The following is a 25340-nucleotide window of genomic DNA, read 5'->3' as shown; positions in this document are numbered from 1 at the left end:
ATAAATAAATTTAGTATGTATTTTTTCTGGTTTAGAAATGCTATTTCTGAATGATATCTCACTACAATTTTAAGATTCTTTTTATCCAAAGGAGCAAGTAAATCACAGACTAATTTTCAAATAAATTGCTTTAAATCATCTTGTACATTATATTGAATTTAGTCTCAACCCTTAAAAACACACACACACACACACACATTGAAGTTGCCAGTTCTTTTCAAGGTAAGTGTTCTTAGAAAACTGCCAAGCTTAAAGTGGTTCTGTCAGTTAAAAGAGGTCAGCTTACCAGAGCAACAAAAACTAGTTGAATTTTATTAATTTTGTCAAAATACCTGTCAGAGATGCATTTGAGTTACATCAGCTTTAACAATAAATACTAAATTTGTATTCATTTTGTGAGGCCCTGTGGCTTTCTCTGTCTTTATGCATACATTCATGCATGTAAACTTTTTTCTTTCTGTTAGCTAGGAATCATTTTAGTTTACTTGTTTTAATTTTTATTGGCTGATTCCAAGCTCATAAACCCTGGAATAGGCCCTAACAGCAGCAACACTGCATACATTTGTCCAACTGATTGTAAAGCTTTAACAGTCCTCTAAGGCTGTACATCCCAGCTATCTTGTTGTAAGTAATAATTCTCCAAGTTAAAGTGCCATCCCTGTGTTTCCTTTTTTTCATCCTGTTTAATTGCCTGATTTCCCCCTTTCTTATTTGTTCCATACAGTGGGAGGAAGTCAGTGGCTACGATGAGAACCTCAACACAATACGTACTTACCAAGTTTGCAACGTCTTTGAACCCAACCAGAACAATTGGTTACTTACCACCTTCATAAATCGACATGGTGCACACCGTATTTATACAGAAATGCGCTTCACTGTACGGGACTGTAGCAGCCTTCCCAATGTTCCTGGTTCCTGTAAGGAAACTTTCAACCTATATTACTATGAAACAGACTCTGTTATTGCCACCAAGAAGTCAGCTTTCTGGACAGAAGCCCCCTACCTCAAGGTGGACACTATTGCTGCAGATGAGAGCTTCTCTCAGGTGGACTTTGGTGGCAGGTTAATGAAGGTGAACACAGAGGTGAGGAGCTTTGGGCCCCTCAATCGGAATGGCTTTTACCTTGCCTTTCAGGATTATGGGGCATGCATGTCATTGCTGTCTGTAAGGGTCTTCTTTAAGAAATGCCCAAGTGTGGTGCAAAATTTTGCCATCTTTCCAGAGACCATGACAGGAGCAGAAAGTACTTCCTTAGTGATTGCACGAGGTACATGCATTCCCAATGCCGAGGAGGTGGATGTGCCCATTAAATTGTACTGCAATGGTGATGGGGAATGGATGGTTCCCATTGGCCGCTGTACTTGCAAGGCTGGATATGAGCCTGAGAACAATGTGGCCTGTAAAGGTAAGATGATGATTTGCTATTGTCTGATGGCCATTGCCTTGTCAACTAAAGATATTAAAATCAAAATTAATTTAAGATTGAAAAGTTTTAAAATTATAAAAATAACAATTTAAAATTTCCAGGGGTGAAACATTCCAAGATGGAGGGTTAGCTGTTGTTAATGCAGGCAGGAAGGGTCCCATGGGACCAGCCAGCCCCACAATTGTGTGGGCCTCTGTGTCCCTCACGCAACGCCACACAGCCAGGTTTTGACCCCTTTGTAGAAGGCCAACACATTGGGGGCTTTCCTCACCTCAGTGAACAAGATGTTCCACAATGCAAGAGCAGCAGTAGAGAAGATCCTCTTCCTAGACTCCACCAGTCAACATTCTTTGACTGAGGGGACTTGCTAGTAGAAGAACACTATTAGCTCTACATTATGAAGGCCCACATCATGTGGTTACTTAAGAAATTGCAAACTGACATAGCTTTCTTTATTTGTGATAACTGTAGGTATGAAATGAGTCTTCTCAATGCCTGCTTCTCTTACAGTAAGGATTGCTGACGTAGACTTTAGCTTCCTCGTGTTAAAGAAGGCAAAAGGGATATAATGCTAGGGCACAATAGGTACAGTATATGTTGATCAGTGGCAGTCACTTCCTTGCAGTTAGTTGTTTTAAAATAAATTGCCCTTGTAGATAACTAGGTAGTGTAAAAATACAGTTTTAAAAGAGAAAAAAATACAATGAATTATTTAACTGGGAAAAATGGAAAATTAACATGCCTGAACAAACACAATTGGTATGAGCTGTTGCCAAAATAATTGCAATTTTGGTGTTAGTCATATTTTCTTAGGAGTCTCAGTGCCAGAAGTCTGCCTTTCACTCTTTTATGGATGAATTTCAGTCAGCCCAATATAGGTAGAAGCACTTTTGCATGTATTTTGCTTTCTTTTTTTATCCTCCAGGTGCTGAAGATGTTGGTTCAGCTCAGAACAGAACCATCTAGTCATATTTTATACGAATTCTGAAGTTTGTGCAGTGATTATCTATAGCAGCCTTTCCCTTCCTGTTTCCAGTGTTTCTGTCTGAGATGATCATTCTGCCTTGAACTGATAGGAACTGCTGTTTAAGGCATTAAATGGGGGAAAGATTGATTTAGATAAAATGAACAACTTCTGTGTGGTTGGATGAATTAAAATGGAGCTGTGAATGATTAATACTCTAGCTCTGCTGCCTCCCTTGCCAGCTAATAATTTTCTATGTACAAACTTATAAAAATGTCTGGTTAGTAAATGAGGGTCCAGTTTGTGATTACCAATACTTACAAATGGGAAATGGTAGCATGTATAAATAGGGGACAAATATCTGATCCAGTGGCATTTTCATGACACGTGAAGAGAATTGTGTCAGGAAGAACCTCGACAGCTTGCTTGATGCTGGCCATTCTGTAAATAGCTGTTTTCCTTTCTTACTCAGTAAAGAAAGAGTGAAAAAGATCTTTTCCTTTCTCTAAGTCTGATGTTCAGATATTAGCTTAGCTATGAACCCCTCAATATAGAGTGCGTGTATTTTAATCAAACCTAAACTAATGAGGCTGTCTTAACTGTTGTAACTGATCTGGGTTTCTCCTTTTGTGTGAGTGGGGCCAAAGATTTCATTCCTTTAAGCCAAAGTATTGTCAGAGATGGGGACATTAGAAAGATAGGCTGAAATGGAAATCCATCCCCTTTCTGTTTTTTTCCTTTGATGATTTGGGAATTAAGTCATCAACATGATCAAACATAAGCTGTACTTGTGGATGGAGTATGGAGATAAGCATGATTCAGTTAGATTTTGTAGGTGTGAAACCACAAACCGGGTATGGTTCATTGTGAAGGGAGAGCTGTGCTATATGTCATGTCTATAAATACAATAAAATAGCAGAGTTGGAAGGGACCTTAGCGGTCTTCTAGTCCAACCCTCTGCCTAGGCAGGAAACCCTATATCGTTTCAGACAAATGGCTATCCAACATCTTTTTAAAGACTTGCAGTGTTGGGGCATTCACAACTTCTGGAGGCAAACTGTTCCACTGATTAATTGTTCTAACTGACAGGAAATTTCTCCTCAGTTCTAAGTTGCTTCTCTCCTTGATTAGTTTCCACCCATTGCTTCTTGTTCTACCCTCAGGTGCCTTGGAGAATAGTTTGATTCCCTCTTCTTTGTGGCAATCCCTGAGATATTGGTACACTGCTATCATGTGTCCCCTAGTCCTTATTTTCAATAAACTATGGATTATTGAGCCGAGGTGGCGCAGTGGTTAGGGTGCAGTACTGCAGGCCACTTCAGCTGACTGTTATCTGCAGTTCAGCAGTTCTAATCTCACCGGCTCAAGGTTGACTCAGCCTTCCATCCTTCTGAGGTGGGTGAAATGAGAACCCAGACTGTGGGGGCAATATGCTGACTCTGTAAACCGCTTAGAGAGGGCTGAACGCCCTATGAAGCGGTATATAAGTCTAACTGCTATTATATTAAATAGCAGTCAGTTACTGGTTAGGTGCCCAACACACACTGGTTTGAAGACTCATTTTTCATAAGACATACAGTATTTGTATATGAAAAGCTGAGAGAAAGGCCTATAAATGTTTACTAAATACTTCAAGTTGCAAAAGTTGTACGCTACCATATGTGCAACACACTGTAAAAAGTTATTTGACCTTATATTCTCATTCACACTTTAAAATTATCTTCCAAATAACTTCCTGCCAACAAAAACTAATAATAGAAAAGTATATTACTTGGCTTTTAAATATGTTTTATAAAGAATGCTTAGCTGCTTGAGCTTTGTTTTTCATCTGAAAGTAATATCTGAGGAAAATAATACAGATATGCTTTGAACTTGGTACCAAAACAGTACTTCAGAGTATGTGGTTTGTGAATGTAATATTTTATGCAACTCTTTAAAACAGCCACACTATTTCCCTGATCATATGACAGCTATAAAAGGCAGCAAGCAACCTTGAGCAAAGATCTGGGTGCTTTAAAGAGCTGCAGACAGATGCTACAGTTATTGTCCTGTGCACTCCAGAAAAAAACCTTTGCAAATTATTTCGGAAGCTCTGCACAGCTCTAGAAATTAATCTGTAGAAACTGGTTTTCAATTTACACATCATCCTTCTCCAGCTTTGAAATGCATTAAGATACAGTTCCCTTAAACTGGATTTGCAATGCTAGCTGAAAATGCCAAAGATTTATTCTAACATATCTGGAAGGCATATCAATCTGCAGTTGATCTATGACTCAACAGAAAATAAAGGCTATTCATACTACAGAGCCTCTAACTGTTTATTGGATTTAATCAGACGAGTGATGTGGACTCCTGCAAGTTACTGTGCACTGAAATAAAAACAGTAAAATAACAGGTGATGGTTCTTCATATATCACTGGAAATGTATCACAGTCATAAAAAGGCATTAAAATGTAATTGATGGCCATTATCGTGCCCACCATCTAGTGGCTTCATGAGCAGGTGCTGAAATAAATTGAAACCAAATTACAACATAGAAAGATTAAATATGAATAATGTGAGAAGGAAAGATGATAGAAGAGAAAATGGAATAGAAGGATTTTATGCTTCCGCCAAAAGTTTCTACACAGTAATGGAGCAGGCAGTGCTACCCAGCAGGTGTTTCTGACTACAACTTCAATAACCCTTTGTGATTGATCATACCTAGTGAACCAATGGGAATTAAAATTCTGATCAATGTTTTTATTCTTTGAGTTTACTTTAAAATTTGGAATTTTAGTGAGTTTCTGCAGATCCAAAACAAACAGTCAGTGTCAACTAAAGCCCATTTCACTGGGAAGTCTTCAATGAGAGCTGTCATTTTGATACTAGAATTACGTTGGTAGCAGTGGTGGGTTTCAATTTTTTTAGAACCTCTTCTGTAGGTGTGGCCTGCTTTGTGGGAGTGGCTTGCTGGCCATGTGATTGGGTGGGAGTGGCTTGCCAGCCATTTGACTCTGGGCATGGCCAACTTGTAAAATGTGGTGAAACTCACTTAACAATGCTCTTGCTTAGCAACCAAAATGTTGGCTCAGGAACTCTGGCATTGAAGTGTGCAAGTCTTAAAGCTGTCAAGTTACAAGACCCTTGTACCCCTAACCCTTTAGGAAAAAAACCCAGGGGTGTTCAAACGTGACATCTTTAAGACTTGTGTACTTCAACTCCCAGAATTCCTCCTCTCACTCTTCATCTTGATGATGTGCGGACAGGCGGGGGGAGTTGGAACCAGTTCTAAACGGCACTGTAGATTTGTGAAACATCTTCTATAGAAGAGGTTAGAACTGGCAGGAACCCACCCCTGGTTGGTAGAAACATAAACCTTATTTCTTGAAAATAATTACACTGTTTTCCAGGGGATAATCTTGCAGTCTAAAATCTGTGCTAGTCATAAATATACACATACAGAATATCAACTATGTAACATAGCTTATATCTCATCACTTTAATTACATTATGGTAATTGTTTTGCATAATAAAACAGAGACATTCAGATCCTACATTGTAGAATATCATTAAGTTTTGGTGTATATGGAATACATTCTGAAATATCTTTAAGTTTTGGTGTTAAATAAATGTTTGTTTGAAAGGGAGCTACTATAACCTGCTCATAGATTGCATGAAAACTGAAGTCTTCCCATGAGAGTACACTTCCTGTAGAAGACTACAATAATTGAGCATTTTGTAAAAAAATGTTTTGAAATGTAAAATTTCACTTTTTGTGAATACTACAAAAAATAGTTATGAGCTATACCTCAGCCATCCATGAAAAGGGTTCTATATTACTTTCTCATTTTGATCATTTTGACCTAAACTTTCTACATGTTTGTTCTTGCTAACATGATAAAATGCCCACCTAATGCTGCAGCAATTCCAGCAAACTATGCAGAGGAACAAAAAAATATATAGCTGTATGGGACTATAATTTATTTAAGGTCTCTAAATGTGTTTCCCGTAGAAAAGCTAAAAACTAATAAAAATCACATTACTTGGCATTTTTCAACCACGTTGCATGATTGCGGTCATAATCACCTAATCAGCACAGCCAACTTATGCGCTGGAAAAGGATTGTGGGAATTGAAATTCATAAACAACTGGAGGGCATCAGGTTGGGAGGGAGCCTCATGTTAGCTTTTCAACTGGTAATTATGACAAAATGGGAAATGGGATCTGTTTTATTGCATGAACAGAAGAGATTTTTCATTCTGAAGATGGAATGGAACACACTGGACAATGGGCACTGGACAGTCACTTGTCTGAAATGATATAGGATCTCCTGCTTGAGCAGGAGTCTGGACTAGAAGACCCCCAAGGTCCCTTTCAGCTCTATTCTGATTCTGATTCTGAATTTACATTTTCCAGGAATGGAGGATGATCAGAATTCTGGCAAAATTGAAAGGGAAGCTGATAGACAAAGCTTTTCTAATGTAACTCACTAGCCCATGGTGTGTCTCATTAATAGTATGCTCCTCAGTGTATTTTCTTTGGCTATTCTTTTCATTTTCCACTGCATTAATGTTTCAGATAGCAGAATTAATATCTGTTATTGTTAGTTTAACCTATGGTTGGTTCATATATCTTTGGAGGAGAATCTAACATCTTTAACCTTACCCATGTTTATGAAGACATTTGTGTATCTCTTTCTGCATTGGAGCTGTAGCCCAAGTGTGAATACTTAACTCTTCTGTCAATTTATTTTATTTCTATCTTTTTTGAATGCCATTATATACTAATTCCTTGTTTTTTTACAGTTTACAAATCTGTAATAGCAAAATGTTCACAATGCTACAGAATGAAATAGATTAGTAAGGCAAGAAATAGCATTGGAGCTATGCAGAGAAAACACTGGGTCCTGTAGATCAGGATAACCATGGAATAGGTAGGAACTTTGTTATCTGATTGTTTAGTTTTTAAATAAGAAATGTATCAAAAGTCTCACACTAAATTTACCACTTGTTTTCTGATATGTCACTCATCTTTAACAGGCAGGATGTATCATTTGGTGAAGTAGCAATTGAAGTATTTTTAAGTAAGATCTACAGAATTTGGCCACCTACATAGATAAGATTCTAGATGAAACCAGATATTTTTTCATGAATAGAGAAGGGGGGGAAGTCAAGATGAAAGTTTATCAGCCTTTGACTAAGCCAGCTCAAGAAACAGCCATGACAGGGATTCTTGGAATGTTTTTATTGTAGGACGGTAGAATAAAAGCATGTCCAAAACCTGTCTGCTCCTGCTAAGGATTACAAAGTTCTGAGTCTCTGTCTTAGTGTCTGTTTTCCCTTGACTGACCAGCTATTTCTCTTTTCTTCTCCTTCTGATTACCTGATTTAAATTCCTCCACAGTGCATAAACATGAGAGAAAGCCAATCAAACAATGGTATCCATCCTTTGATGGTAGATATAGTTTGCTCATAATTTATGGTAGTATTTAACGCTCATGAGAATATCCTTAAATAGTCTTACAAATGCATCCATCCTTGGACCTTGGACACAATGTTGTCTGGATATTCTGCGTGAACAGTTTTTGTCACATTTTCTTTTTGTTTGTATTCATTAATTTAGTTTATATCCCACTTGCCTTTTTAAAAATGCTGCTTGAATATATCTATTGATTTTAAAGTTCTTAGGTTTACACATGGTTATGTCATTGAATAGGTTTTTAAAAAATAAATAATGGATCTAGTTAGCTTGGGCCGACTTTTTTTAATAGTAATGTTATTAAACTTTACAATTAAAAATAAAAAGCTAATGTAAACTAAAAACATAAAGGAATTTTAAAAATACAGAAAAAATAGGAAAAAATAAAAAATATGAATATAGTAAATAAAAAAATTGAGTTCTTCCTTCATCACAGGTATAAACAATTTTAGTGACGTATCACCTTCCCTACAAATAAAACAAATGATTATATACCATCTCTTATCTATCAACAAATCTTTAAAGCTTTATCTTTTCAGCAATGATCAGCAAATCTATTAAGTATTACCAGAGATGATAACACATCTATTTTAACCTTGATCATATAAATCAACTTTATATTCCTTCTTTTATTTCGAACAAACTTGACCTTTGGTACCTTCAAATAGTGTCCCAAAATTTGATTTTCATTTTTCCTTTGTCCCTTCTCACAAAAAAAATGTAAGCTTTAACAAGGATTTTTTGTCAATCCAATTTAGAAAAATCATCCAAGGCAACTTTTAGTGTATTGTTTCTATATCCCTTTTAGATAATAAGACATCATTGTCTTCTTTGAAGATACTGACAGCAATTGCAGTAAAATGTTATTCCTTTACCTGCCAAAGCTTTAAACTTTTTTGAGACCACTGTTTTGTGGTCTCTTTGTAAGGAGAGGAATTAAAAAGAGCAAATGCACTTGTTGGCTATTCATTTTGCCATGGTTGTGTTCATTTAAGCTATCCTTAGTTTTGAGCGATCTTTTGAGATAGAATGACTGGTTCGAAGTCATCCATACAGCTTCTGTGGCTAAGATTGGACTTGAATCTGGGTCTTCCTGGTCACAATACAATTTCTTTGCTATACTGCTTTTCCTAAAGCCTGACGGTTTATTGACAGTAAAGTACAGGGGCTGTGGCAAAGAAAGGGCATTGAAAAACAACAACGAATCCGCAGATCATTCTTTCGAAGAAGACCAAACAACAGCTGCTACATAAACACAAACTCTCCAAAGTAAGATTTGTGATTTCCTGGCTTCAAAGGATTGTGCGGGATTGCTTTGGCTGGCTGGCCCTCTTTCATCTTTCTCATTATTTCTTGAGCAAAGCTGCAGGAATCAGAACAAGCTTTGATGGGTTCTGATTTAAATGGAACTCTGGGAACAACACTCTGATTCTTTCTCTTAATTGGAACTTTCCTCTCTCTTATTTTGGGCCTTGCCATGCGTGCTGTCAATTTGATACTGCCTGCTGGAATCCTCAGAGGGAGCTGGATGTATAAATATGGAAATTATATGATTTATTCTCTTCTGTCACTGCTTTCTGAATTTATATTAGGATTGCTCAAATTTTTCTTTATGCCTCGTGGCTTTACTTATACTTTGTTTCTTTGAAATAACATTCAGTTGAAAGAGTTTAGTCCAAAGCGAAGCAAATTTTTGTGCATCCGATGTAGTGACAGCCAGACAGCATTGGTATGGATTTCATGATGAGTTTGGTAATAAATAAAAATTAAACTCCCAAAGAGATGATTATGTTCTCTCCCCCTCTTTTATCAAAATGTAGTGTTGATATTTATCAGATTTACCATTTTACCATTTAAATCCTGACGTGCAATCTTTTATTACTATAATACTTTTATGAACTATTATGAAGTTATAAACAAGGACACCTTGCAAGAAAAGATCCATTTAAGATATCAGTTTTGCATCTTATCTTTGGCTGTTGTAGGTATTTCAGAAACAACTGCTTAATAACTGTAATGTGAAATGTCTAAACTGTCTTAGTATTTTGAAGGTTTAATCTGAATTTTAATAAATGGAGAGTGGCCGGTAATTGAATTTTCATTAAAAGAATTATTTTATCCTTAATAAGCAACAGAGATTTTAGGCTAAATCTCCATAAGACATATTTGAGAAATAATTGCAATTTAATGTCACAATACTGCAACATACTTGCAGTATGTTGTTTGGTCACTAGAGGTCTCTATGCACTCTACAGAGTTAAATAGAGGGTGTGTCCTTTGTAGACAAAGAAGAAAAAGACATAGCAGGACACATTAAAATCTTTTTCTGTTTTCACATAAAACTAATGACAGACATTCTTTTGCTCATAAACGATTAGAGAAAGATTTGAACAAACTTGTGAATCAAAGCTTTAAACTAACAGAATAGCAGCAACTTATAATACCTAAAAAACAAAGGGCATCATCCTGTATATTTAATTATCACAATCATTGAGCTAAACAAGTATGAGTCTCTCTCACACACAAATCTCCCCCCACCCCAAGAGTCTCCAGAGAGAACAAGGCAAGGCATGAAAGCATAATCCTCTTAAAGGATTCATTTGTGTTTCTCAAAGAAGGCTAAGGGTGTTAAAATTGACAGAAGGGTGCTTCTCCAGCGCATCCTGGCCTTTTGTTCCATCTGTCCACATTTATCCATGTCAATGACCACGTGGCCTTGGAAGACCACTCATAGCCATGCAGGTACCCCTTGGTGCATTTCTGAGCAAAACTAACGATATTTTTACCAGTTTAATTCATGGTGGTTTTTCCCCCCTTTTAAATTAGAGGAATGACCAAGTGAAATGTATTACAATGGAGAGCTGCTACTTTTCATATAGCTTTCATATGATACGTGCCATTTATCAAGTGCTTTCTCCTTCCTTTGTAGATGGTTTGCTTGCCTCTAGTCACTACTTTAATGGGACACACTATAATAAAAGAGATTTTGAATGTTAAAAGTTGCTCCAAAAGGTCTAGTCTATCGATGTGATAGAAATACATTTTTGTAAGCCATTTACATTATTTTTCAAGCATAGAACTTCAAAGTTTATTTACAGGGTCCAAAAGTGTATAAATTCACACAAATAATTTTAATTTTACCCTGCTCCTGTTGAACCTCTTGTGAATGAGATATAGTAACTTTGCTAATAAATAAAAAACAATGGAAAAGAGCCAGGTTGTGGTGGAATTTCCAGCTTGAATGGGGGAAAGAGTGAAAAGACTGGCAAGATTTACTTGCAGGAAAGGAAGGGACATAACAAGAGCCCCCATCCGACACCCCTTTCCCAAGAATTCCTGAAAGCTTTATCTGGTAGTTCCAAAATGAAGGTAGTCTATCTGGCAATATTCTTGTAAATAGGTAGGCAACCATAAAGAAGTAACTGTGATCAGCTCATGGCATTATTCTGGTTCCTTGTGATTGACACATGTTGGCCCTTGACCAAAACAAGTTCTCCATGAAATTGACTGGAAGGCAAGAATAATATTGGAACCATGAACATGTCAGAAAAGTTTATGCAGTTTTGAGGTCGTTGTAACTTTGTATCAAACTTTGGGCATTGTTGGAAGTAAAAGGTAAACTGAATGATAATGTAAAACTAACTATTAAATATCTTTAACTGAATCAGTTCATTCTTTATTGGTGCTATAATTTTGAGATACATCGTCTTTAGCTTATCCCACAGTTTCTTTTTGTATTCTGGCATGTGAGATGACGGCTGCAGGGAAGTGTCAAAATTTTCAACCATTTTTGTTGGGGTGAGGGTCTATGATAGATTTGTGGGTAAATCCCAAGTGACCATATTAAACATTTAGGATACAATAACAACAGCAGCAACAAAATGATTTCACTGGTGTTCTTAGAAAGACAAAACTATGATGCGTATACAAAAGCAGAATATCCTTTAAACATCTACTGTTGGCTTGCTGGTCTTGTTTTCATGAATTTAGCTTATTGCTTCATTTTATCAGATCTTAGAAATGAATCAGAAGGACTTGCTGGTTGGGCCATGAATCCTCATCCTGATGGCAGGGGTGTGATAAGATTCAGCAGCTAGAGCTAATGGGTTTCATCTTGAATAGTTTGACAGACAAGATGCTTAATAGACGAATGGATGGTGTAAACCATGTACCTGTGAAAATGTATTTATTTCTTTTATTCAGGCTGGTGGTAAGAAAATCACTTTTATAACAACCCTTTGAGAATAAAATCTAAAAATCCAAAATACTTTCCTTTCCTCCTTTGAATAAGCTCCTCCTGTTGTGATATTATTGAACAAGAAGAATTCCTTTCCATCCTTTTTATATTAGCTTCAGGATTCCCTGCACTACAGATAAAGTTTAGCAAACAGAACAATAATTGATTACTTTCAATATTATAAAAGCTACACTAGAAAAAAAAACAATTGATAATCTAACATGATATACTTACTGATCAAACCACTTTCCCTTTTGAACAAATTGCTTGTTCCAATTTGTGTCACTGTGGAGCCTGAGAATATGAAATCATAACATTTGTGTGTGCTGAAACGGATTTTCCCCTTGTATTATTAACATTCTGAAGTATTGAAGTAGGCATTTTCTTTTTCTTTTCTTTTCTTTTTCTCTCTGACTAATTTGAAAACATCCATAATTTCATCATGGCTATGTAGGTTTTCTTTAAAAGAGCAGAATTCAAACTTTATAGACCCAGTTGACCAGTAACAGGTTGTTTTCAACCTGCTGTCTTATCAGTTGTTGAATCTCAACTTCTATAATTCTTAGTTATCAGAAGAATTAGGAGCTAGGGTATGGATTATTTGGATTACACATATCTATAAAGAACCAGAATGGAGAAACTCTCTAGTTTTTGGAAGGAGAGAGTGAATAAAAAAATTATATGAGCACTTACGTGGAAAAAAATACAAAATGCCTTTAAATCTCTCTCTCTCTCTCTCCCTCTCTCTCTCCTGTCTCTCTCCTGTCTCTCTCTTTTCTTCTGTCTATCTCTCTTTCTCTCTCACACTCACTTACTCACTCACTCACACACACACACACACACACACACACACACTCAGACACAATACAGATTTTGACTTGCTGACTCCTTTGCAAGATATTTTTGCTTTGGTTTTAGTTTACTAAATTTGATTGCCAGGTGATTGGAAACAAGAGAATTTCTTATGCAGTCCTGTGATGTCATGATGCCTTGTCAATGTTCTTGGGGATTTGCAGTTTTGCAACTGTTTGATTGAACTTGCTGTGAAGTCTATTATGGTAGGTCATTTCTTAAATATAGGAGCCAATATAATTTATATTTCAAAACTAGAATAAAGTAATAATTCAAATGTTGCAATATAAGCATAAAATGTATAGAAAATACAGAGTATAAAACAGGATACAAAAATACAAACACTGGAAATAGCTGTAATATAGACTATAATGTATAATATATTAATATAAAAAGAATATATTAGGGAAAGTGGAGAAAACTATATTGGATAAAATTGCATAAAAAGATATCAAAGTATACAGATTTTTATATAGACAGCAGAAAATATTTGCAAAATGCAAACATATGAAATGAATTCATACTTTTGAAAAGGCAAATCATACTGAAAGTCAAGATCATACAACTTTACTTCTGGCACCCCATGCTAAATTATCTCATACCCTGAACCAGATGTAAGATTACTTTGGATTATCTATGGAAACACAATGAAACATTGAATTAATTCTTGTAATTAAGTTACATTTAAGCAAAAATGTTGGGTTTACATCTATACAGATCAGAAAAGAGAACATTAAAACAATCAATTCACATTTGCTGAAATGTATTGAAAAGGAATGTAGTTGTACAAGCTCTTTAAAAGTAAAAAGGAATGGTTTAAGGAAGAAGGAAGACATGTTCTGTGCCCTGTGTGTTTGGGGGATTTGTTTACTTAGCCTTCTTCAGAATTCACCAAATCGTACCATACATTCATCACACTATATATAGCATTCTTGAACCTGCATCTATGTAATCTCTGACAGCACTAATGTGTTGTCACTCAGTGTGGAATCTGCCAAAAAGTATGCTAGCTTAAAGAAGCTCTGATTGCACTTCCAATTCCTTATTCCATCTTGGCAACATGTAAGTGGCTAAAATGTGGGAAAGTGGGTTTTCTGCTTCTCGGTTGTTGGCTCCCATTAACCAATAGGTCCATGGGATCAGGAGAATGGCACCAAGGAACTATTCTCAGCTGCTGCTTTTCTCCCCCTCCTATCATTTATGTCAAAAAATCAGGGAGAGAGAAAAGTCCTTCAGTTTTCTATTTTTCTTACCAGACAAGAGAATTTTCTCCCTCCCTCCCTCCCTCCCTCCCTCCCTTTCTTCCTCCCTCCCACCCTCCCTCCCTCCCTCCCTCCCTCCCTTCCTTCCTTTCACATGATTGATTAATTTTGTATGTATTGGGTTGTGTCTTAATTAGCAATCAATTACTGTAGATAATGCTATGTGAATATGCACTATTATACTGCACACATGACTGCTACTAGGGTTCTTGAAGTTATACAGATCTAAATGAATGCTTTCCTTCAACAAAATGTCACTCCCTCAGAATTGATTTGTGCAGTAATGCTTCTTGCTCTTTCTCACAGTCCCTTATAACTTTCTGCAACTGGAGAAAATGCTGACCACACTTCTGTGAACCACTTGTGAAAAGTTCTACAGAGAATGTGTCATTTGCCTCCTCCAGCACCACCTACATCAAGCTATTACAAGAAATGCTGAAGAATTGGAGAGGGCGGGGTTAAAGTTGCGACAACACGACATGCAATCTTGGAGCTCCAGGATTGCTGTCGATATCTCTGCTGCTGGACGGTCCTTTTGGACCTAAACCATCCCATAGAGATGGTGATAGAGAAGGGCACGCCCTGCTGATCTCAGGGACACTGCAAAGTCCCAGATTGAGCCAGGAGAAGCTCTTTTTTCTGGAAAAAGCGAAGCAGCCATTGAAACTGCAGAAGGTTCGTACAGCCCCTGAACGAAAGAAAAGCAGGAGAGAGAGTGTGTCAACATGGTGAGATAAATTTTACTATTAGAGAAGGGAACACCCCAAAAGACCTACAGAAAATTAAAATTGAAGATAGAAGAGAACAAGCAGCGAATTAAGCCTGAATTAAGCTTAGTGTGTTATCTTTTTTTAAATTTGGGGTTTTTTTGGATGGAATTTTTACAAATGCCTCTTACTTTTTAAATTGGACTGGTTTCTTTTTTCCCTCTTCTATTTTTCCTCTTATTTCATATTTGTGGATTATGATTTTACTTCTTTTGTTTTTACAACACTTGGCTGGATTGTTTGCTTTTAAGCACTTTTTCCCCTTAAGTTTGGAATTTAAAGAGAGGGGTAAAAGCAGAGGAAAAAGAAGCAACACTGCTTCATCTAGAAGCTGGAGGCTTTGAAGCATTGTTTTTTATTTCCTTTGAACATCTGACTCATACCTTATACTGCAAGGCTCTTGATTTTGTTTATTAAAAGGTATAGTGGGAAGTGTACGGATTGTTTTTGCAGGTGCTCTTCTGGAGTACTATCAATAGCTGGACTGGAGCGAAGAGAAAGCCTTGACTTGAAAGATTATAGTGAACTTGTTTGAAACTTAATATAAAAGCCTTGGATGTTTTAGTGGCAATGTTTATAAACTGGAAGAATGGCACAACATGAAGAAGAAAAAGTATTAACATTGCAAATGATTATGTTAGAAATTCAAAAAGTACAAATAAGCACAAAAAACATTGAAAAGAGGATAGAGAACTTAGGACAAAAAAACAGAAAAAATAGAGGGAAGAGTTGAGAATATTTATAAAATGATGATGAAATTTGAGGATAGAGTTCAAAAAATTGAAGAAAAATATGAACAAAGTGATAAGAAAATTGTTGATATTGACTGCAAATCGAGCGTGGTTGTAAACAACAGGAGTGGAATGTTGAAAGGAGAGATTAATGAACTGGAACCCTATCTCAAACCTCAAAACATGAAAGAAGAAAAGGGATAAAATTTGCCAGAAGCACCGGTGATAACGAAAGGCAAGCGGATGGAAGGAACAGATGGAGGGTTTTGAGTTTCTACAAGATACACAATGAACAACAAGGTGCCAAGAGAAGTCCACATAAGACTTATCAAGAAAATAATTAGAATACAAATACCACAAATGGCAAGAGATATAGGACTGCACTACTGCTGGAAGGATACAGGGTGATGAAATGAAATGTTAGAATGAAAATTAAATTAAACTTAGTTAAATTTAGAGTATTATGTATAAAATAAAGTAATAACAGTTATAGCTAAATAAATTATTATTAATAATAATGCATATATATACACTAGATTGATAATATGAAATTTTATATAAATTGTAAGTGAGGACTATGGGGAGGATGCTGAAATGCTTTGTTATAAGAGATAAATAATTCTATGTAGAATAGAATATAAAGATATAATACTATTGGATGATTACATCAGGATGATGTAATGAAATGCCATAATATAAATTTATTTTAAATTTAGAATATTTTACATAAAAAGGATGTCATAATAGCTATGGTCAAATGAATGTTAAATAACCATAACAATTATATACATATATATTAGAATGATGATATGAGTCTTTATGTAAATTGCAAGTGAAGACTATTGTGAGAAAGCACAAAAGTTTTGTAACCAATCGACACACTGTAAGTAATTGGAGAAGGATTTTTATTTTGTGTGTGTTTGCTTTATGTTTGTCTAAAAATAAAAACTTTTTTTAATAAAAAAAATGCTGAAGGACTTGCCATTTGCCTTCTTTTGGTTTCTTATCCTAAGCTTTGGTGAGCACTTGTCTCATGGGGAAGGGCTGTTTACCATATTTCTCAGTGGAAAATTGTAGGGGAAAACACAAAACTCCACCTTCTCCTTCTTGTCTTCATCGATAAAAAAGATAAAGGTAAAGGCTCTCCTCGCACGTATGTGCTAGTCATTCCTGACTCTAGGGGGTGGTGCCCATCTCTGTTTCAAAGCTGAAGAGCCAGTGCTGACTGAAGACATCTCCGTGGTCATGTGGCCGCCATGACTAAATACCGAAGGTGCATGGAACACTGTTACCTTCCCACCAAAGTGATCCCTATTTTGCTACTTGCATTTTTACATGCTTTCAAACTGCTAGGTTGGCAGAAACAAGGACAAGTAACGGGAGCTCACTCTGTTATGCGGCACTAGGGCTTTGAACCGCTGAACTGCTGACCTTTCTGATCGACAACTCAGCATCTTAGCCACTGAGCCACCACGCCCCTTTATCAGTACTGCTCCCCAAAACCAAAGCTTTCCTGTCTTTGGCGAGTGACAGAAGCTAGGCAGAAGCTTTAAGACAAAAACAGTGTTTTACTGAAGCAAATCCTTTTGCATCTACCCAGACAAAAGGAAGCTGGCTCCTGTGATGCGAATCTCTTCATGAACAAACATTTAAGTTACCTTGTACCAGCATATTGTGCAAGTGTAAAGACTATTATGATTGATTTGTTTATTGGTTGTGCATCTGGGAGAGGTGCTAATAGAAAGAAATGTTAAACAGATTTGCTATTTTGTCCTTGTAATGTATTGACTTACCACCACAGTTAAAGAATTTATTTATTTAAAGAATTCTATATTAAAATAAGGGAGTTTTTTTTCTGATAATACCCTAAACTAATATGAATTGATTTTTCAGTTGCTGGGACCAGAGTTATATTTTCACTGCTTTCTTTGGGAATTTTTTAAAACGTATTGAAAAATGTCATGAAGTTATTCCTTGGGTAAATGTCTATGGATGTTCTCGGTCCAGATCCAGGTCATTATTGTGCCAAAGGTGCTTCTTCAGGAGGCAACTGGATTTTCTTGTTTTTTTCTTTGAAGAAGTTTTGCTACTCATCCAAGAAGCTGCTTTAGCTCCGATTGGATGGGGGAATGGAAGATTTATATTCCTTGCAGACAACTGGTCATTTGCATTCTTTTAGAGAGTAATTGAGGCCATTTGCAGGTTTATCTGTGCCCTGAGGGTCATTTGAGTAGTGCAAATGTGTGTGGAGCCTTCTTGGCTGCAGGATGTATTCCTTGGGTAAGGAATACATGAATGGCTATGTATCTACTTTTGTGTCTGTGGGATGAGACAGAAGTTTGCAAGTTGTTTATTCCAATGCCCTGTTGTTCCCTCTGGATGAAGCATCTTGAGTTTTGTTTGGGCAGCAACAGTAAGACGTGAACAATTTCTAGTTTTCCATTTTGCATGCATCTCCCCTTTCCAGTTTGTATGTAGAACCTGACTGCTAGCTTGGTGTTTCCTTGGTCCATTTTTCATTAAGGACAACTGACTTCAGAGAGTTGGATCATTGTGTATGCCATTCATTCTCTTTGCAGCACGTTCATTCAACCATAGTTTTCTTCTATTGTAACTGATGAAACTGAGGAGAATTCAAAATAATAGCATTTATTTATTTTCCTTTCATTTTCAACCAAGATTGTATGATCTATAACCAGTGGAGAATACAATTGCAAACAGTTGTAGAATTCTGGCACTATATTGTATTTTGCTTGCTTTTAAACAATTTCTGACTTTATATCAAAGCAACTTCTTTCTTGGCTCCACTTTATGTGCAAAAGATAAATTATCTATACACTTGGGAAGAGCTCTCCATGTTTTCTGTAGGCATTCTTTCAGTGACTTATTCTTTCTTTCTCACTCCCTCTCTTTTATTCAGCTTACCAAAAACTATTAAAGCCTTTGAAACAAACATTATATAATGTGTGTGTGTGTGTGTGTGTGTGTGTGTGTGTGTGTATGTATGTATGTATGTATGTATGTATGTATGTATATGTATGTACACACATGGGTGTGTGAGACACACTTGTAGAATAAGGCATAGAAAAGGCATTGGAATGATATTACACTAAAGAATTCCAACTCTCACTTCAAAACCAGAAACTGAGTAGAATTAGGAGGAATAAGTCATTCTTGCAAAATCATACTAGGAGAAGTATTGGCACAGAAGATTATCACCAGCAGATAGGGCTGTTAGATCAAATGATATCAGTATAATGCAAGATTACATTTGTAAATTTCATGTAGATCTCATAGATGTTACAGAGTTTTCAGTCATGAAATGGTGCAGAAATTATTACTTTTGTTATATTGGCAGAGCAGACAATTGCTTTGTAAATTGCACAACCATTTGAAATAGCTCATGTGAGTTTTAGCGAGAGGAAGGGATTAACAATGAAAGCTTCCATGCATGAATCTTCAATAATAGTTGACTTTGGACAACTGGCCTGATACACAATAGCCTGATAGATATAGATTCTGTAGAACAATGAGAGCTAATTATAATGGGCATATTTTTGATTTTACTTTGCCCTTTAAAAAAAAGCATTTCTATTTTTGAGAGCAAAACATACTGTAACTGTGATATGACATCACCATGGTGTGAAACAGGAAATTTTAAAAGTAAACAATTGGATTTGTAGAATTTCAGTCAAAACCGACAAACAAAGGAAATCTATGGACTGCAGAAAGGGGCTACAAATTGCTTTCCCTTGCTAAAATCATTCATGAAGTGTAGTCATATTTTCAAGTTAGGAAGAGGACAGGTATTCATGACTTATTAACACAACTGAGCCCAAAATTTCTGGTGTTAGGTGAGACATTTGTTAAGTGAGTTTTGCCCTATTTTAGGAGCTTTCTTGCCATAGTTGTTAAGTGAATCACTGCAGTTGTTAAGTTAGTATCACAGTTGTTAAAAGAATCTGGCTTCCCCACTGACTTTGCTTGTCAGAAGGTCTCAAAAGTGATCACATGGGACACAGCCATGGTCATAAGTATGAACCAGTTGCCAAACATCTGAATTTTGATCACATGAGCATGGGGATGTTAGGTGTGAAAAATGGCCATAAGTCACTTTTTTCCAGTGTTGTTGTAACTTTGAACAGTCTCTAAATGAACTGTTGTAAGTGGAGGACTACCTGTTTGGGATTAATTGTCATTCTTATAACAGTTACACGTGTGGAGAATGTAAGAACTGATTTCTCTCACAAACAAAGAGAAGCTAGCGCACAGCTGTTTCAGGCAATTTAGATTAAGTTTATTATTGGCTTATATTATTCCTTGAATTCAATGGATCACGTCTCACATTGTGTCTGAACAATGACTTCTTGAATGGGCAATTGTGCATCCTAAAATGCCACAGAACGTACAAGGAGAAACACAGTATATCTTCTTCCAAGAAACAGCTGCCCTACAGCCTTTTTCATTACTGTAAAAAAGTTGAAATACAATTTTTGTAGGCTCCTGTGTATCACAGGCTATCTATCCATATCAGGGGTGGGTTCCTGCCAGTTCTAACCTCTTTTATAGAAGAGTTTCCACAAATCTACAGTGCTGTTTATAACCGGTTCCAGCTCCCTCCCCCCACCTGTCCACAAATCATCAAGATGAAGAGTGAGAAGAGAAATTCTGGGAGTTGAAGTCCTCAAGTCTTAAAGTTGTCAAGTTTGAACACCCCTGGGTTTTTTTCTAAAGGGTTAGGGGTGCAAGGGTCTTGTAACTTGACAACTTTAAGACTTGTGTGCTTCAAATGCCAGAGTTTCTGAGCCAACATTTTGGTTGCTAAGCAAGAGCGTTGTTAAGTGAGTTTCACCACATTTTACAAGTTGGCCACGCCCACCCAGTCACATGACTGGCAAGCCACTCCCACCCGGTGACATGGCTGGCAAGCCACTCCTACCCGGTGACATGGCTGGCAAGCCACTCCCACAAAGCAGGCCACACCTACAGAAGAGGTTCTAAAAAAAATTGAAACCCACCACTGATCCATATATTAGGGTTGTGAAAGTTAGAATTGCTGAAATTAACCCATATGTACTGTAGAACAAAAGACTCAAACTCTTAAGTAGGCTTGTTTTCTATGCCTCATTGACAAGTCAATTCAGTTGTTTAACTTTTTTGGCCCTTCTTTCATAATTGTGAAGTGTTTCTTCATACGCTTCCCTAAATCATGTTGAACTGAGCTTAAAAATTAAGTGAATTTTCAATCAATCAATCAGTAGTCCCTGATTTACTTTGATACCAGTTGTGCAGAAGAGAGTTGCTTACATGCTTTCTTGATGCTCTTGCTTTGCAGAAAAAACAGAAGTATACCGAGTATATTGTAAGATGTATATTTTCCTTCTTTTTTTTTTTTTGCAAGCTACCAAAGGATTTTACTTGGCATGACAGCTACTCAAATCCTTCTTCAGCTTAAGCAGCTGAAAAACTCATAAAAACTGTATAAGTTAGGAGAATTGTGAGCAAAAATTCCTATTATTTGATGTTTAGGAAATTGAAACTAATTCTATGGAGTGCGGGAGGATGTTGGGAGGAGAATAGGCCTGTAATGTTTAGCATTCTCTCTCTTCTCTGTCTGTACTTTGCCTTCCTAGAACACAAGCAGCAAATAACATGGGCTATTAGCCCACAGCACTTTATGCTGACAGCCAAACTCAATACCAGCTTTTATCCTCACTTAGCAGTTTGCTCAAAGATACACAGTCACTCACACAAGCAGAACGCAATCTTCATCTGAAATATTTGTAAGGTCCTGGGGAAATTGGGGTATTGTGGTGATCAAAAGGGGTGTCTCTAGAAAGAAAACTTGTCTTAAGCTTTCCTTGTCCCCTTTGCTTATATTTAGTACTTGTCCTTTTTGCTGAGTTGGTTGTGAGTTAACTATCCTGTTCCACAAAGTTTCCTACTTGTTTATCTAAGACTTACATAATTGAAATAGTCCAATTTAGATCAAAATTTAGCAACTGTGGTTAAAATGTTTGTAATTAAAAAACTTTACTGGTCAAGTCAGAATTAGAAATCTGCCAATTGATTTGGACTAACTTCTATCCATCTTTAGTTTAAAGAATCCTAGTCTCTGTCTTTCTCTTTTAAGTTCTTGTGATTAGGTGGGAAAGATGGCTTTGGAGGAAATAAAAATTAGCAGTGTTCCCAAAAGCTAATTGGAAATTATTTGGTTATGTGATGTCCATGATCATTAATGAAACTATAGCTGGCCTTTCCTGCACAGTATTATCCTGACTCCTGGACTCCTTTATTTTTTGTTACATTTCTTTTGACTTATAAAATGTAAAACTGCATAGCATTCTGCATAGCAAAGTGCCAATTTCCACTAATATTTATGGAGAAGAACATACCTGGCTCTCAGACCGATCTCACAGTCCATTCTGCAAATAAACCCAAAGGGTGAATGTACCCTAGTGCTTTTTTGGAGCATCTCCCTCCAAGCAAATTAAGAAGGCCATTTCTTTTCTTTCTTTGTCATTTCCCCTTCAGTCAGATAGAGCAAATGAAAAGGAAGCCAGAGCAAGGGGAGATGTCAGGAGAGTCAGGATGCTTCATATTGTATACTATGCACTGGACACATATTTGTACCGAGCATGAAGCTTCAGTACAAAAGAAAAGGCATAGAATGACTAAATGACAGGATTCGGTTTTGTTGTAATACAGGTAAAGACTTTCAGGAATCATCTGCAGAGATGAAGATAGATAGATGAAGATAGATAAAACCATCACAACTGGATGTTTAAATCAAAGGGATCGGTAAATACATTGGGAAAAAAGCTTGCTATTGCTGATCTGATCTGATCCACTTGAAAAGCATGCAATTAGCTGTTTCCTCACTGTCTATGGGTACATCCTAAAGCAGAACCTTCAGTTGCTTTGCTTTTAACATGAGAATGGAAGAAAGTCTTCTTTCCTCTGGAGGCAAGTCAGAGGCATTCTGATCATTGTTAAGTGCTCAGAATTGGCTCTCTATAAATAACATATTATTCCCTGCCCCCTGCACTCGTTACTAGTCTCATGTGATTAATGTACAAGACCACCCTACTTAGTATCTAAGATTGATTTTAGTAATTGGCTTCTTTGAGTGGGCAGGTGCATTTTTAGCAGGTTAGAATCTGAGCATCCCATGCTGTGCATATGAGTGCTGATAAAATGCAGTTTTTGACTCCTGCCAGTAACATACATGGAGGTGCCACAGTTTCACAGAAAATCAGCTGGGGAGAAGCTTGCAACAGCACAGTATAATAAAGCAAGTAGCTGCTTGGAAATTACTGCAATTATAAGGACAACTAGCAAAAAATTAAGTTAAAGTTTCAGGAGTTGAAAACTGAATAATGTTAAATGTCCATGGGGACTATTTAAAATCTATATTGTTTTCATGGAATGGAAGCAACTAAATATTTGATACTTTTTCTATAGTTTATATTAGAAAGTGGGAAGATTCTACTTCTATATTTTATGATATTCATCTGCTTTGGGGTTAAAGTTCTTTGTTATTTTACAGTAAATTATCTTTTATCAGCTTTGACAGCACAATTGCATCCTGTTTTATACAAATAGTCCAGAACTATTTGAACATGCCTAAATATAGAACACCATGATTAATTAAATTGTTTTGTCAGTTCTCTTCCCCTACTCATTATTAAGAAGGCATGACTCTGAAAATTAGGGATGGATGACTTGCTCTATTCTGATCCTTGTCACTTTCATATATGTTCATTCATAACAGTTCTATCATATTTCTGCATTAAGCCTTGATTTAGGTTTTTACATATAGAATAAATTATATACTAAGTATATAATACTATATACTATCTCCTGGGGCTTCTAAATATATTGTCTACTTCATCTAATATTAAGATATCTAAGTTTCCTTATGATTTCTAATAGAATTCTGTCCATTAGGAAAACAATCCTTTGTATTAAGCTACAGAAGGAAGAGAAGTTTTAGATGATGAGGCATGCATGATCTGTTAGGATTCAACAGAGAATATTTTGAGTTGAAATTAAAATATAGTAGGAATTAATGGTGCAGAAGACAGTAAAATATAATTCAATTCTAAGATTTGAAGGTGGGAAGATTTGATTTGTACTCTGGATATAGCTAGTTGAAGGAGGAAGAGGAGGAGGAGGAGGAGGAGGAGGAGGAGGAAGAAGAAGAAGAAGAAGAAGAAGAAGAAGAAGAAGAAGAAGAAGAAGAAGAAGAAGAAGAAGAAGAAGAAGAAGAAGAAGAAGAAACTGCCCACCTTCAGGATGCAGAAAGGAATTTAACCCATCTAGACTTCTTCAAGTCTAGATGGCACAATGGCTCATTTCAAATGTATGTGTTCAAATTAATCCTGACCCAATTTTCTTCAAAGCTAGGGACTGCCATACTGATTGGTTCTTTATTTCATGTTTTGTCTGGAGAGCCAATCCTTTTCTTTAACCATAACACTTTATCTGTATGTTTCCTTGTTGTTAAAGATTCTTTTAAGTTTGCCATTTTAAACAGATATATTTTGTGCCAAATTGTGCTTGGTATGCTATAATCTGACAGTCCTTGTCAGAAAGCCTAGTGACTAAAGATACCTGACTTGTCCTATGCTTTTCACTTAGGACAAAGGTGAAAGGGGCGATAGTGCTGCTGTCTGGCATTGCTCCTATATCTCAGGTTGGCAAATACCAACGGAAGGCAGTAACTGCTATATCACCCTGGCTTATCCTGCTTAGCTGGGGAGATCCATTGGCAAAGATTGATTATTTTTTTCTGGTCCAGCAGTCTTATTATAATAGCTTGCTGGCTTTATCAAGATGTGAAGATAAAGATCACATCAAGATGACTATTATTTATTCATTAGCTCTGCTGAATATGAATTCATGATGCATTCAATGTTTGGGATGCTCCCAAACTGAGCTTTACTGAATGAGAGATATTCTGTGGAAAGCAATGTGTGATTAGAAGAAAGAATTAGAGTAGAATTAGACTTCTGGAAAAAGAAAGAAAAAGGTTATATCTCCTGGGGCTTGAGTAGACTGTGAGGAGTCTGGCAATATCCACAAAGTTGTGTTGTACCACTAAAGAACAGATTAGGACTGCCCCTAAAGAGACTCAAAAGCTTAAAAGATGTGTTTGGGGAGGGGGGGGTGTTTGCAAGATCTGTGTAGCGAGAGAATTGTTGTGAGCTACTGTTTGAGATCCAGTACTTGATGATAATAGTCTTCTGGGACTGGGTCACGTATCATGTAGCAGTAAAAATGACAACAACAACATAACACTGTCGCCATGAGGAAGAAAGTGAAAGAGGACAAAAAATGAGGAAGTATTCTGCAACAGCTAAGGACTGATATGAAAAAGAGGAAAAGGTGAGAAGAAAAAGGAAGAAGTGCATCAGATAAAAGAGTAATGGATTGAGAATTTGCAAACTATATCAGCCATGGAGAAGGCTAAATAAATCTGATAGAAAAAAATTGAGCTCAGTCCAGTTTTGTCTTATCTGGATTTTAAATTTAGAGCAGGTATGTCCAACCTATGACCTCTACTTCAGGGAGATTATTCCTTTTAAAGAAAAGATCCTTGAATGAAAATCTTCCTTCCTTCCTTCCTTCTTTCCTT

General features: G+C 36.5%; 1 protein-coding gene across 1 annotated transcript in view; it reads left to right on the top strand.

Moving 5' to 3' along the window:
• EPHB1 (EPH receptor B1) overlaps window positions 1-25340 on the top strand; it is a 303154-nt gene that overhangs the window by 34330 nt on the left and 243484 nt on the right. The window contains exon 3 of the mRNA XM_032225657.1: window positions 725-1406. Within this exon, the coding sequence (XP_032081548.1) occupies window positions 725-1406 (682 nt within the window). The remainder of the gene's footprint in view (window positions 1-724; window positions 1407-25340) is intronic.

The sequence above is a fragment of the Thamnophis elegans genome, chromosome 10 (assembly GCF_009769535.1).
Source record: "Thamnophis elegans isolate rThaEle1 chromosome 10, rThaEle1.pri, whole genome shotgun sequence".
Lineage (NCBI taxonomy): Eukaryota > Metazoa > Chordata > Lepidosauria > Squamata > Colubridae > Thamnophis > Thamnophis elegans.
The sequence above is the reverse complement of the archived record's forward strand: the minus strand, read 5'-3'. Positions and strand labels throughout refer to the sequence as shown.